At 47.1% G+C, this 15672-nt stretch overlaps 1 protein-coding gene across 2 annotated transcripts; it reads left to right on the top strand.

The window, feature by feature from the left end:
• The first annotated feature begins 528 nt into the window (after positions 1 to 528).
• LOC106590605 (uncharacterized) lies at positions 529 to 15286 on the top strand. Of its 2 annotated transcripts, XM_082970800.1 has the most exons (3): positions 529 to 993; positions 5902 to 5940; positions 8238 to 15286. In XM_082970800.1, the coding sequence occupies exon 3, from the start codon at positions 8337 to 8339 to the stop codon at positions 12699 to 12701; it is 4365 nt and encodes a 1454-aa protein (XP_082826926.1). In that variant the 5' UTR covers positions 529 to 993; positions 5902 to 5940; positions 8238 to 8336; the 3' UTR covers positions 12702 to 15286. The 2 variants fall into 2 exon arrangements, with proteins under 2 accessions (XP_082826926.1, XP_014037201.3); XM_014181726.3 differs by lacking the exon at positions 529 to 993 and having other exon boundaries at positions 4702 to 5940.
• The last annotated feature ends 386 nt before the right edge of the window (positions 15287 to 15672 follow it).

Below are 15672 nucleotides of genomic sequence, written 5' to 3'. Positions count from 1 at the left end.
GAGATAGAGAGTGACGAACAGACAAGTAAACAGGAGGAGAGATAGAGAGTGACGAACAGACAAGTAAACAGGAGGATACAGACAGACAGACAGACAGACAGACAGACAGACAGACAGACAGACAGACAGACAGACAGACAGACAGACAGACAGACAGACAGACAGACAGACAGACAGACAGACAGACAGACAGACAGACAGACAGACAGACAGACAGACAGACAGACAGACAGACAGACAGAAAATCCTTACATGACTTCCGTGCCAAAGAGAGCCAAAGGCTTTAAGCTGTACTGTAGTCACATTGGATTTAACTGTAGCAGCCAAGGACAGGCCAGCCCAGGACAGGACAACCCAGGACAGGCCAGCCCAGGACAGGCCAGCCCAGGACAGGCCGCCCAGGACAGGACAACCCAGGACAGGCCAGCCCAGGACAGGCCAGCCCAGGACAGGACAGACCAGTGTTGTTCAGATGGTAATCACTGCATCTCCCTGAGGTATAGTACTCTCTGATTACTTTATCTTTCTCAGTGACCAGATTCTGTTTAGAATCAGGGAGGATAATCAGATCTTTAGCGGGATTATTCGGACAGGTTGTGATTGGTTACATTAGTCCGGGCAGAGACAGATATCATCAGATAGATGTATGTCAGAGAGATTGTTGCCCTGTGACATACATGATTGACTTGTTTCGGTAACATCGGCGAGAGTTATGGGCGTATCTCTGTTAGATTATTGTCAGATCTCTGTCTGTGAAGGCATATCAGTCAGCAGCGTAATGACAGCCTTTATGTATCAGAGTGTTTAGTGGCTGGAGCAGATCATTATATAATAAATCAATTGGTTTCCATGGACACTTAGTTGTGTTGTCGCCTTGGAGACGCCAAGATGTGAGGCAATCCCAGTAGAAGAATCATTGTGAAAACGAAGTGGAAAGTGATCAGTGTGCTCCAACACCACTCAGTGCCAACAACAGAGGGATAGAACAGACAGGTGAGACACTCCACACACACACACACACACACACACACACACACACACACACACACACACACACACACACACACACACACACACACACACACACACACACACACACACACACACACACACACACACCGACCCAGACTGTGGCTATTTACACAGGTGAAATGTTGAAGCTAGGTTGTATACTGTAAATGCTGGGATTTTGCATTATACAGTGATGCATGAAGTGTTTATCTTCGGTGTTCAGAGATTTTATTTCTCTTGAAGACCCTCAGCCTTTCTATCAGCATTTATGTATGTCACAGATAGATTTACATAAACACGGCTCCATAAAACAATGTGTGTGTGTGTGTGTGTGTGTGTGTGTGTGTGTGTGTGTGTGTGTGTGTGTGTGTGTGTGTGTGTGTGTGTGTGTGTGTGTGTGTGTGTGTGTGTATTATTCTATCCTTGTAGGGCCCTAAATTCCCCAAAAGGATAAATGCTATTTTAAATTTAGGGGTTAGAACTAGGATTAGGGGTTAGGGGTTGGGAGAACTAGGATTAGGGGTTAGGGGTTAGGGTTAGGGTTAGAACTAGGATTAGGGGTTAGGGGTTAGGGTTAGGGTTAGAACTAGGATTAGGGGTTAGGGGTTGGGGTTAGGGTTAGAACTAGGATTAGGGGTTAGGGTTAGGGTTAGAACTAGGATTAGGGGTTAGGGGTTGGGGTTAGGGTTAGAACTAGGATTAGGGGTTAGGGGTTAGGGTTAGGGTTAGAACTAGGATTAGGGGTTAGGGGTTAGGGTTAGAACTAGGATTAGGGGTTAGGGGTTAGGGTTAGGGTTAGAACTAGGATTAGGGGTTAGGGGTTAGGGTTAGGGTTAGAACTAGGATTAGGGGTTAGGGGTTGGGGTTAGGGTTAGAACTAGGATTAGGGGTTAGGGGTTAGGGTTAGGGTTAGAACTAGGATTAGGGGTTAGGGGTTAGGGTTAGGGTTAGAACTAGGATTAGGGGTTAGGGTTAGGGTTAGGGTTAGAACTAGGATTAGGGGTTAGGGGTTAGGGTTAGGGTTAGAACTAGGATTAGGGGTTAGGGGTTAGGGTTAGGGTTAGAACTAGGATTAGGGGTTAGGGTTAGGGTTAGAACTAGGATTAGGGGTTAGGGGTTGGGGTTAGGGTTAGAACTAGGATTAGGGGTTAGGGGTTGGGGTTAGGGTTAGAACTAGGATTAGGGGTTAGGGGTTAGGGTTAGGGTTAGAACTAGGATTAGGGGTTAGGGGTTAGGGTTAGGGTTAGAACTAGGATTAGGGGTTAGGGTTAGGGTTAGAACTAGGATTAGGGGTTAGGGGTTAGGGTTAGGGTTAGAACTAGGATTAGGTGTTAGGGGTTAGGGTTAGGGTTAGAACTAGGATTAGGGGTTAGGGGTTGGGGTTAGGGTTAGAACTAGGATTAGGGGTTAGGGGTTGGGGTTAGGGTTAGAACTAGGATTAGGGGTTAGGGGTTAGGGTTAGGGTTAGAACTAGGATTAGGGGTTAGGGTTTAGGGTTAAGGTTAGAACTAGGATTAGGGGTTAGGGTTAGGGTTAGAACTAGGATTAGGGGTTAGGGGTTGGGGTTAGGGTTAGAACTAGGATTAGGGGTTAGGGGTTAGGGTTAGGGTTAGGGTTAGAGTTAGGGTTAGAACTAGGATTAGGGGTTAGGGGTTGGGGTTAGGGTTAGAACTAGGATTAGGGGTTAGGGGTTAGGGTTAGGGTTAGAACTAGGATTAGGGGTTAGGGTTAGAACTAGGATTAGGGGTTAGGGGTTAGAGTTAGGGTTAGAACTAGGATTAGGGGTTAGGGGTTAGGGGTTAGGGTTAGAACTAGGATTAGGGGTTAGGGGTTGGGGTTAGGGTTAGAACTAGGATTAGGGGTTAGGGGTTAGGGGTTAGGGTTAGAACTAGGATTAGGGGTTAGGGGTTGGGGTTAGGGTTAGAACTAGGATTAGGGGTTAGGGGTTAGGGTTAGGGTTAGAACTAGGATTAGGGGTTAGGGTTAGGGTTAGAACTAGGATTAGGGGTTAGGGGTTAGGGTTAGGGTTAGAACTAGGATTAGGGGTTAGGGTTAGGGTTAGGGTTAGAACTAGGATTAGGGGTTAGGGTAGGGTTAGGGTTAGGGTTAGAACTAGGATTAGGGGTTAGGGTTAGGGTTAGGGTTAGAACTAGGATTAGGGGTTAGGGGTTAGGGTTAGGGTTAGAACTAGGATTAGGGGTTAGGGTTAGGGTTAGAACTAGGATTAGGGGTTAGGGGTTAGGGTTAGGGTTAGAACTAGGATTAGGGGTTAGGGGTTGGGGTTAGGGTTAGAACTAGGATTAGGGGTTAGGGTTTAGGGTTAAGGTTAGAACTAGGATTAGGGGTTAGGGTTAGAACTAGGATTAGGGGTTAGGGGTTAGGGTTAGGGTTAGAACTAGGATTAGGTGTTAGGGGTTAGGGTTAGGGTTAGAACTAGGATTAGGGGTTAGGGGTTAGGGTTAGGGTTAGAACTAGGATTAGGGGTTAGGGGTTAGGGTTAGGGTTAGAACTAGGATTAGGGGTTAGGGTTAGGGTTAGAACTAGGATTAGGGGTTAGGGTTTAGGGTTAGAACTAGGATTAGGGGTTAGAGTTAGAACTAGGATTAGGGGTTAGGGGTTAGGGTTAGGGTTAGAACTAGGATTAGGGGTTAGGGGTTAGGGTTAGGGTTAGAACTAGGATTAGGGGTTAGGGGTTGGGGTTAGGGTTAGAACTAGGATTAGGGGTTAGGGGTTGGGGTTAGGGTTAGAACTAGGATTAGGGGTTAGGGGTTGGGGTTAGGGTTAGAACTAGGATTAGGGGTTAGGGGTTAGGGTTTAGGGTTAGAACTAGGATTAGGGGTTAGGGGTTGGGGTTAGGGTTAGAACTAGGATTAGGGGTTAGGGTTTAGGGTTAGGGTTAGAACTAGGATTAGGGGTTAGGGGTTAGGGGTTAGGGTTAGGGTTAGAACTAGGATTAGGGGTTAGGGTTAGGGTTAGAACTAGGATTAGGGGTTAGGGGTTGGGGTTAGGGTTAGAACTAGGATTAGGGGTTAGGGGTTGGGGTTAGGGTTAGAACTAGGATTAGGGGTTAGGGGTTAGGGTTAGGGTTAGAACTAGGATTAGGGGTTAGGGTTTAGGGTTAGGGTTAGAACTAGGATTAGGGGTTAGGGGTTAGGGTTAGGGTTAGAACTAGGATTAGGTGTTAGGGGTTGGGGTTAGGGTTAGAACTAGGATTAGGGGTTAGGGTTAGGGTTAGAACTAGGATTAGGGGTTAGGGGTTAGGGTTAGAGTTAGGGTTAGGGTTAGAACTAGGATTAGGGGTTAGGGGTTAGGGTTAGGGTTAGAACTAGGATTAGGGGTTAGGGTTTAGGGTTAAGGTTAGAGCTCGGATTAGGGGTTAGGGTTAGGGTTAGGGTTAGAACTAGGATTAGGGGTTAGGGTTTAGGGTTAAGCTTAGAACTAGGATTAGGGGTTAGGGTTAGGGTTAGAACTAGGGGTAGGGGTAGGGGTTAGAACTAGGGTTAGGGGTTAGGGTTAGAACTAGGGTTAGGGGTTAGGGGTTCGGGTTAGGGTTATAACTAGGATTAGGGGTTAGGGTTATGGTTAGAACTAGGGGTAGGGGTAGGGGTTAGAACTAGGGTTAGGGGTAAGGGGTTAAGGTTAGGGTTAGAACTAGGGTTAGGGGTTAGGGTTAGGGTTAGAACTAGGGTTAGGGGTTAGGGGTTAAGGTTAGGGTTAGAACTGGGGTTAGGGGTTAGGGGTTAGGGTTAGGGTTAGGTTCAGGGTTAGGTGTTAGAACTAGGGTTAGGTTCAGGGTTAGGTGTTCGGGAAAATAGGATTTTGAATGGAAATCAATTTTAGGTCCCCACGAGAATAGAAAAACAAGTTTGTGTGTGTGTGGTGTGCGTGCCTACGTCTGTCTAAAGACATGACAATTACATGATAAAGACAAGTTATTACAAGAGTGATTTATGGCATTACGTTATTAGTTCCACTTTTCCACTATTGCTAAACAATCCCAGGTAAACATGAACATCAATCATGAGTGGATCAGAGAGAGAAGGGGAGATGAGAAAAGACAAGAGAAGGAGAGAGAGAGTGAGAGACAACGGGAGAGAGAGCTGATGGAAAGCAGTTGATCCTGTTGATCAGGGTCACGGAGGTGAATGTGGAACACTGGAGGAGGTGATGCTGTTGATCAGGGTCACGGAGGTGAATGTGGAACACTGGAGGAGGTGATGCTGTTGATCAGGGTCACGGAGGTGAATGTGGAACACTGGAGGAGGTGATCCTGTTGATCAGGGTCACGGAGGTGAATGTGGAACACTGGAGGAGGTGATGCTGTTGATCAGGGTCACGGAGGTGAATGTAGAACACTGGAGGAGGTGATGCTGTTGATCAGGGTCACGGAGGTGAATGTGGAACACTGGAGGAGGTGATGCTGTTGATCAGGGTCACGGAGGTGAATGTGGAACACTGGAGGAGGTGATGCTGTTGATCAGGGTCACGGAGGTGAATGTAGAACACTGGAGGAGGTGATGCTGTTGATCAGGGTCACGGAGGTGAATGTGGAACACTGGAGGAGGTGATCCTGTTGATCAGGGTCACGGAGGTGAATGTGGAACACTGGAGGAGGTGATGCTGTTGATCAGGGTCACGGAGGTGAATGTGGAACACTGGAGGAGGTGTGTGTGTGTGTGTGTGTGTGTGTGTGTGTGTGTGTGTGTGTGTGTGTGTGTGTGTGTGTGTGTGTGTGTGTGTGTGTGTGTGTGTGTGTGTGTGTGTGTGTGTGTGTGTGTGTGCGTGCGTGTCCTACCTAATGTACGTTAGTATGATAACCATTCATATGGATTGTAATGATTTGTTATGTTGTTTTTCACCTCTACGTCTCCCTGCTGTGGCTGTTCTCAGAGAGAGGTGAGGAAAGCACCCAGGGCTCAGCATGTGCAGGTAAACACAAGGCATTACCATTTAGTGACAATGTTATCGATGACACTTTACTTGACCCCTCTGTTATAAAGCCTACAGAACACTGTCATAATAATCACATAACACATATTATTAACAGCTGGAATGATAGTTCATGTCACCAGTTTTTGTCATTACGGTGTTGCCATAAGCTAACATTAACTGTCTGCTATATGGCATTATGGAGGCGTCATAGAGGCCATATTATGAATTGACTTAAGACATGATGTCATAATGAATGTCAGTAGGAACATTGTGTGATGTGAAAACAACCATCATGAATGCCTGTTTGGGGAGGAGAAGAAGAGTTGTGTTTCCGTGGACATCTCATGTACTTGGAAATCATGGTTGGGGTCAATTCCATTTCAATTCCAGTCAATTCAGGAAGTACACTGAAATTCTAAATGTCTTCCAAGATTTTCAATTTTCAATTGGAATTTGGTTAATTAACTTTTTGAGTTGAGTGGAATTTAAATGGAATCTAACCGTGTTGGAAATAAACCTGTTTGTTCTTGACTTATTCTCTTCATAAGATTTCGATGGGAATGTGGTGTTAGAATTTGGGATGAGCTCTCAAGGGAAATGTTCTGTGTTGAACTGTGATGTTATTCCTCTCTGTTTGCACCCAAACACAAGGCCATTGTGTTCCGGAACTGTTGATATATTGAAAGAACTGTTATGTGAACAATATGACTGTATTATTAACATCTCACTATATAAGGGACATGGAACCATTTCCTCCTTGAGTTCTTCCCTGTGAATTCAGAGATAGATCTCCCCTGCAGCTGCTTGTATTAAAGATTTTTCTATTATACAATTATATAGTCTCTGCATTAATCTTTGGATCGAATTATCCTAAACAGTAACATGAATCCTGCTCCAGTTTCAATTAATACACTATTTACTTATCCCTGTCAGATTAAAGGTCTTTGTCTCACACGTTGAGCCTCTACATCTCAGCCCAGATAGCCTCTACCTCTCAGCCCAGATAGCCTCTACCTCTCAGCCCAGATAGCCTCTACCTCTCAGCCCAGATAGTCTCTACCTCTCAGCCCAGATAGCCTCTACCTCTCAGCCCAGTTAGCCTCTACCTCTCAGCCCAGATAGCCTCTACCACTCAGCCCAGATAGCGTTTACCTCTCAGCCCAGATAGCCTCTACCTCTCAGCCCAGATAGCCTCTACCCGTCACCCCAGATAGCATCTACCTCTCAGCCCAGATAGCCTCTACCTCTCAGCCCAGATAGCCTCTACCTCTCAGCCCAGTTAGCCTCTACCTCTCAGCTCAGATAGCCTCTACCACTCAGCCCAGATAGCGTTTACCTCTCAGCCCAGATAGCCTCTACCTCTCAGCCCAGATAGCCTCTACCCGTCACCCCAGATAGCATCTACCTCTCAGCCCAGATAGCCTCTACCTCTCAGCCCAGATAGCATCTACCTCTCAGCCCAGTTAGCCTCTACCTCTCAGCCCAGATAGCCTCTACCTCTCAGCCCAGATAGTCTCTACCTCTCAGCCCAGATAGCCTCTACCTCTCAGCCCAGATAGCATCTACCTCTCAGCCCAGATAGCATCTAACTCTCAGCCCAGTTAGCCTCTACCTCTCAGCCCAGTTAGCCTCTACCTCTCAGCCCAGATAGCCTCTACCTCTCAGCCCAGATAGCCTCTACCTGTCAGCCCAGATAGCATCTAATTCTCAGCCCAGTTAGCCTCTACTTCTCAGCCCAGATAGCATCTACCTCTCAGCCCAGATAGCCTCTACCTCTCAGCCCAGATAGCATCTAACTCTCAGCCCAGTTAGCCTCTACCTCTCAGCCCAGTTAGCCTCTACCTCTCAGCCCAGACAGCCTCCACCTCTCAGCCCAGATAGCCTCTACCCATCACCCCAGATAGCATCTACCTCTCAGCCCAGATAGCCTCTACCTCTCAGCCCAGATAGCCTCTACCTCTCAGCCCAGATAGCATCTAACTCTCAGCCCAGTTAGCCTCTACCTCTCAGCCCAGATAGTATCTAACTCTCAACCCACATAGCCTCAGTAAGCATGGAGTGACGAGCCAGTGTTAACACATGAACACCATTACATGCTGCAGTTTAAACTAGGACAATGGACATTTCTGAAGTTGCATATCTTTTGGACTAAAAGCAAAATAGGTAAACTGAAAAATCAGTTCAATGGTAGATTGAGATAGTGCACCCTTTGATGTAAATTTAAAGCTTAACAGATATGTCCCGAATTGTTGATATCAGCATAATCTGATTTGAACATTGAACTTTCTCGACAGGTGGAGAGAGATTATTTCATAGAACCAGCCAATTACCCTTCAGAGGAAGAGAAAGTGACGCCACTTCCTGTTAAAGAGGAAGAGGACTCCAAGGCAGACATGTTGTCCTCCACGCTGGCGTCAGCTCTCGCCCCGCACTGGAGTGTCCGAATACGCAGGAACAAGCGGGGTGTCGCCTGCACCGACATTGGTGTGGTTGGCACGGCAACCAGCGAGCCCGGACAGGAACCCCAAGGGAGTGGACTGGACGTGGGCGAGGGGGGAATGTTTTTGAAGCTGCACGACTCTCTCGGGACTGACTCTGTAGTACAACAGCAACAACAGCCGTTTTTGGAGACCAAGAACCAACGTGTTGGGGAGAGGGGGTTGACCCTTGGATCTCAAGCCCATGAGAGGGCTTCAACTCTGGGTAGCAGCGGAAGCACAGTGGGGGGCTGGTTTGAGGGGAGCACCCCCAGCCACAAACTAGACCACCCAACAAAGGCCCCAGTTTCTAATTCTGTCTCTCTGGGTGTGAGTTGGGGGAGGCTGGACAACAGAGGGGTAGAGGGTGGAGTTGTCTTCCCTGTTACTCCCACCTCTCCATTCTCTCCAAACCTGAATGTACACAGGGGAGTGTCACAGGCTGGTCGTCAAGGAGACCAGCCGTCACTGCTGAGTTCCAAACTAACAACCAGTAGCCACCTTCTCTCCCTGAGGAGGCTCAACACTATAGCTAGCTCCACCCACTCAGAGACCAACGCTCCCTCTATCTCCTCTCCAACCAATCACAGGGATGGAGAGACTTCAAGTCCACATCTCTCTCCAACTGTAAACAATGACAGAGCATCAAAGACAATTAGGGCGCACCTTTCCTTAACCTCATCCAATGACAGAGACAGAGAGAGGTCCAAGTCCCTCCCCTACTCAGATCCCCCCACTTACAGGACAACAGAGAGGTCAAGGCCCCTCCCCTTACCAACTTCCAATCACAGAGAAGCAGACACACACAGGACACACCTATTTTCAACCTCGCCCAATTCCCAAAACATAGAAGGCACACCCCGTACCGACCTTCCCCAGACTTCCAGGGTGTATCCCAACAAAACCTTCCCCAGTAAGCAGACTCTTTTGTTTAGTGGTGTAGAGAGAAGTCCCCGCTTAGAGAGATCAGGTGGAACCACCTTTCATCTGTCTTCCTCTCCACCATCCCAATATGGCCACCTGGATTCTCTAAGGAGTCAGCCTCTTCCCAGAGGATCCACACTGAGGTCTACTAGCCGGAGACAATACACCAGTCTAGAGGACAGTGTGTCTAATCCTAGTTCCCCCCTCCTCAGTCCCACTACCACCACCACTATCAACTACAACAACAACAACCACACATCCAGCCTCTCCAGCACTTCTAGCAACAATAACACAGGCCCCTGTAGCACCAATGATATCACTAGTGTTAATCCCCAAAGCAGCATCAATAACACCAATAACACAGTGCAAAACACCCACACCGCCCCATCACAACTGCAGTCCCCTAAAACCGCCTACACCCCTACCACAATCCCCCAACCACTAACACTTAAAACCAGCTACGTCCCCAGTAACCCTATCCCCTACACCACCATACCCCTGAGTATGACCACCACCCAGGACCCCTCTACTCCTCCCCTCTCCCCACTCAGCGCACCACCTCTTGGGGAGAGGACGTTCACAGGCAGCCTGGCCCGCTCTCCTAAGAAACACCAGTACCCGGTGGAAGAGAGGGTAACAGCACATAGAGCACGGCAGGAGTCTCTGGAGCGACAACGCTCTGAGGAAACCAGTAGGAGGCTGTCAAGGTCTCATTCACATCAGAGCCCAGCTGACCTGACCAGCTCTACGGCCCCAACCAGACCCCTCCGTAGTGTAGGGTGTCCCGCCATCTTCACCTCCCTGAGATTGGGGAGCCCCACCTGGGCAATGTCACTTCTGTCTCCCCAAACCCCCAGGACCACCAAACTACAAGTCTGGAGGGGAGACTCAATGCATCATTTATCCATAATGCCTGATACAACGGTGAAGGAGGGAGGGCGAGCTCTCTCAGAGCGTGTTAGCGACCACACTTCACGGTTCACATTCGACCACACGGGAACAGACTCGACCGCACTAGGACCACAGAGGAAGACGTCTGCCCCTCTCTCCCTTCCTGATTTTGGGAGCTTTTACAAGCCTTGGTTTAGCTCCCTGCCCTACTCCACCCTCAAGTCTTCACGCACAACCCTGGGTGAGTTCACACACACAACCTCACCACAAACCCCTCTCTCACCCTCACCCTCTACCTCACCCCAAACCCCTCTTTCACCCTCTACCTCACCCCAATGCTACCCCTTCTACAGCCATCGCAGGACTGGGTCACGGGACAGTTCAAAGGTTGTTGCCTTGGAAACGGATAGTGTCATCAACAACTCCAAACAGACCAGTGAAGACGATGTTGAGACACTTGTATACCGGATTTCTGAGATCGATTCCTCCACCATATTGGACAGTATTAGACTTGCACAGCCCTGTTTTCCTCAACACACTCCAGACACACGAGTCATCACAGATATCAAGTCAAATGAACTCTCCCGTCTCACCTCTGACCTATCACAATCGTCACAACACAGCCAGGTGATAGGAAGTCCCAGCTGTCAATCACACCAAAACTCCAATGACAGTGGAGCATTAGACACTGAGAAGGTTGTGTGTAAAATGGAAAGTTTCCTTAAGAGTGCAGTGGTCCCAATACAACCTCAGAGCCCAACGAAAGAGGCAGAGAAGGGACAGAAGGGAAGGAACAAAATGGACCTGGTGCTGAGTCGACTCCAGCAGACCTTCAGAGTCAACTGTCTGGATGACGAGAAGAGGGAGAAGACACCCCAGCCTCCCTCTGTCAGCAGAGCAGGTGACATTAGTGATGGCACTGACTGTAGCGAATCTAGCGATCAAGCAGAGGAGGACAAAAAGGACAGATGGAGGGAGAATGATGGCTTTCTCAAACCTTCAACCTCTTTCTGGGCTGGCAGTGAGCGCACATCAGATATGACTAAGGAAAATGTTAGACGTGAACACTCACAGGGTTTAAAAAACAACAAAAAGGCTAGAAACAGAGACCAGCCTCATGTTATGGACCTTCCTCAATTTGATGCTTACAACGATAAAAGCTTCACTCTACCCAGAAACCAACCTTCTCGTCGAGAGATCAGCCCAACCAGGCGACAGTTTGAAGCTTACAAAGAGGAGAGGATCAGTAGAGCCAGAAAGAAACCTCCTCAGAGAGACTTCAGCCCCATTAGGCATCAACCCTGGGACCCCAGCCACTCTGCAAGCCTCCCTGCCTACATATCCTCCTCAGGCAGCCCCAGGAACACTTTCTCCATCTTCCACTTCAGCCATGAGGACTCCAAGAACGACAATGTTTTCCATTTCAACCACGAGGACTCCAAGAACAACAACGTGTTACTCAGCCCCAGGCTTCATCAGACGAAGAAGACTACCTTTCTCTGTGAGCCAGGGGAAGGAGGGTTTGGTTCCAGGGTGGGCCAGCGTGGCAATGAGGGATGTATGGCCTCCTTCTCCTCCTGTGCTGATCTCAAATATGGTCTAGAGGCCGGACGTTCCTTCTCTGTGAGCTCTGTGCTCTCCAGCCGACCTTCTGGTCCTGGACGCATCTCCACCGGCCCCAGGATCAGCAGTGTCAGTTACCTCACTGACCCCGCTCTGACCTTTGGAGAAGAAGTCATGACTTGGGATGACCAAAGGGTCAAAGGTGATTGGATAAAACCAATGTGGGACACACACACAACCACTGGTGACAGCCAAGCTGTAAAAACCACAGGTGACAGCCAAGCTGTAAAAACCACAGGTGACAGCCAAGCTGTAAAAACCACAGGTGACAGCCAAGCTGTAAAAACCACAGGTGACAGCCAAGCTGTAAAAACCACAGGTGACAGCCAAGCTGTAAATAACTGGTTCGTCATTAGTGACCAGAACTCCAAAAATGAGCGTAAAACAATCACAGCTAACTTTACAGATCCACGCAAGTCTAGATCCAAATCCTTACCCAGAAATGTATCCTGGGGTTCAGAGGTCACTTGCCCATCTCCGACCACCACCTCCACCACCACCGGCCGCATGTGGAATCCCGGCAGCCTGGAGACCTCTCACTTCCTGTGGGATACAGAGCGTCCTGCAACCACCCCTCCGTCCCCTCTCTGGTCCCCAGCCTCCAGACGCATATCTCGCCCCACCAGCTCCTCCTCCTCTGCCTCCCCCTCCCCCACAGACTGCAGGGTGTCACAGGACAGTCTGTCCCCCAGGGGGTGCTTACCCTCCAGGGGCTACGTCTCCAGCCTGGCTGCCTTCGAGGAGTCCGACTCAGACTCAGCCTTTGACATGGACTCTGACACAACCACAGACGATGAATACTGCCTGGCAGGTGACAGTGGCGAGAAGGAAACAGAACTGTGAGAGGAGACAATGTATAGTCTAAAGTGGGTCCGTCTGTCTCCTTTTGGTTTCCTCATATAGAAAGGAAACCTATTAAACTACCATCTGATTCAGAGGGGTTGGGTTAAATGCGGAAGACACATTTTGGTTTGAATGCATTCAGTTGTGCAACTGACTAGGTATCCCCCTTTCCTTCCTTTTCCCTATTTATGATCAGTATGAACAGACTTCATTTGGTGTCCATGGCTGACAGTAAATAAGACTGCACTGTCAGAGTGAACACGATATCATATCAGAGGTTAAATGTCATGGTGCTCATGTCATCCTGGTACTCAAAGAGCAGCTTATCACATGACCTCACCACATTCAAGACCGTGGCTCTTTGTTTGTTTTGTCATGATGTCACAGGCTGCTTAGATATTGGCCTCTCACTTGACTTTCTCATGTGCTGATATTTGTTAAATAATCAGTGGGAAGTGTACACCGAGTGTACAAAATATTAAGAACACCTTCCTAATATTGAGTCCCCCCCCCCCCCTTTTTCCTCACCTGGAAAGAACTGGTGGAAGGAGCAGGTGGAAAGAGCAGGTGATCATAATGTTTTGTACACTCAGTGTACATGCTGGTTTGACTGTACTACTTTATCAGCTACACAAAATAAGTTAACAATGGTCTCTGTAAAGCTATTCTATCCTGTTCTGATCAGGGCCTGTATTCACAAAGCATCTCTGAGCAGGAGTGCTGATCTAGGATCAGGTCCCCCTGGTACATATGATCGTATTCGTTGTGATCTGAAAGCCAAAACTGATCCTAGATCAACACTCCTACAACAGACTCCTTGTGAATACAGGCCCTGTTGTGGTTGAGCCCTGCACCTGGTGAGAGGTATATCTACCATAATCAGTGTGCGTGGCGTCTACATTTAATTGCTGCTTATCAACAGGCTTTAAGATAACATCCTATACAATTTACAGGGTAAATATTTTTGAGCGTTTTTGTTTTAACGGGAATGATTGTTTGCGTTTCTTTTTTGGTTATCCTTGAAGGCTTTTCGTGAAATGCATATGTATGCATTATAAACAGATCATTGTTATTCAACTTTTGTGAATTACTTTTTATATATGGTTAGCGACGATAGAAATTAATAACTATACCTACATGTACATATTACCTCAATTACCTCGACACCGGTGCCCCAGCACAATGACTTTGTACCAGTACCCCCCTGTATATAGTCTCCGCATTGACTCTGTACCAGTACCCCCCTGTATATAGTCTCCGCATTGACTCTGTACCAGTACCCCCTGTATATAGCCTCCACATTGACTCTGTACCAGTACCCCTGTATATAGCCTCCACATTGACTCTGTACCAGTACTCCCTGTATATAGTCTCCGCATTGACTCTGTACCAGTACTCCCTGTATATAGTCTCCGCATTGACTCTGTACCAGTACCCCCTGTATATAGTCTCCACATTGACTCTGTACCAGTACCCCCTGTATATAGTCTCCACATTGACTCTGTACCAGTACCCCCTGTATATAGTCTCCACATTGACTCTGTACCAGTACCCCCTGTATATAGTCTCCACATTGATTCTGTACCAGTACCCCCTGTATATAGTCTCACTATTGTTATTTACTGCTGCTCTTTAATTATTATTTTTTCTTATCTCTTACTTTTTTTTAGGTATTTTCTTAAAACTGCATTGTTGGATAAGGGCTTGGTAGCATTTCACTGTAAGGTCTACACCTGTTGTATTCAGCGCATGTGACAAATAACATTTGATTTGATTTGATTTGGACGTATTTGATACCATTCCACTGATTCCGCTCCAGTTATTACCACAAGGCAGTTCTCCACTATTAAGGTGCCACCAACCTGTGGCACAGTTCAATTATTTTGAACATTCCCAGAATATTGCCAAGAACTGAAATAAAAGAGAACCATACATTCTCTGAAAGTTCTGAGAAGTTCGCTTAAGTCACCATTTCTGAGAATTTAACCAGAATATAGTAAAACTGACATTAAATAGAACCACATGGGAACTTGTGTTTCTGTTTCTTAATGTTATTGGAACCATTTGAGAACATGACTTTAAATAGAACCATGAGAAAACCAGTAGGAAACATTATGCTGAACTACTGACATTCCCACTGAAGAAAGTTGTTTCTTAACTAAGTAAAAATACTTTAAAGTACTTAAGTCGTTTTTTGGGGTATTTGTACTTTACTTCACTATTTACATTTTCAATTACTTTTACTTTTACTTCACTACTGTCACGACTTCCGCTGAAGTCGGCTCCTCTCCTTGTTCGGGCGGTGTTCGGCGATCGACGTCACCGGCATTCTAGCCATCGCCGCTCCATTTTTCATATATCCATTTGTCTTGTCTTGTTTCCATACACACCTGGTTTTCATTTCCCCAATTCAGCTACTTGTATTTAACCCTCTGTTTCCCATCATGTTTTGTGTGTAACTGTTTCATGTTGCTGTGGTGTCTTTTTACGCGCTTTACTTTTGTTATGTTTAGTGTTTTTGAGCGCATTTGATTTATGTTGTGCTCTCGTTTTGGAACTTTAATAAAGTGCGCCTGTTTACATCACACTACTCTCCTGCACCTGACTTCGCCTCTTTTACACACGCTGACAACTACATTCCTAGAGAAAATAATAAATAACTTTTTAGTCACATACATTTTCCCAGACTCACAAAAGTGCTCGTTACATTTTGAATGCTCAGGCAGGACAGCAATATAACACGTTGCCATTGCTACTGCCTCTGATCTGGTGGACTCACTGAACACAAATACTGTGCTTGTAAATTAAGTCTGAGTGTTGGAGTGTTACCCTGGCTTGCTTAATATGAGGAATTTGATGTATAGAATTTACTTGTACTTTTTACTTTACTCAGGTATGACAATGTACTACTTTTTCCACCACTGTACTTAAGCACATTTGAAGCCAGATACTTTTAGACTTTTACTCAAGT

Source organism: Salmo salar, chromosome 29 (assembly GCF_965601325.2).
Source record: "Salmo salar chromosome 29, fSalSal1, whole genome shotgun sequence".
NCBI classification, from domain to species: Eukaryota; Metazoa; Chordata; class Actinopteri; order Salmoniformes; family Salmonidae; genus Salmo; species Salmo salar.
The sequence above is the reverse complement of the archived record's forward strand: the minus strand, read 5'-3'. Positions and strand labels throughout refer to the sequence as shown.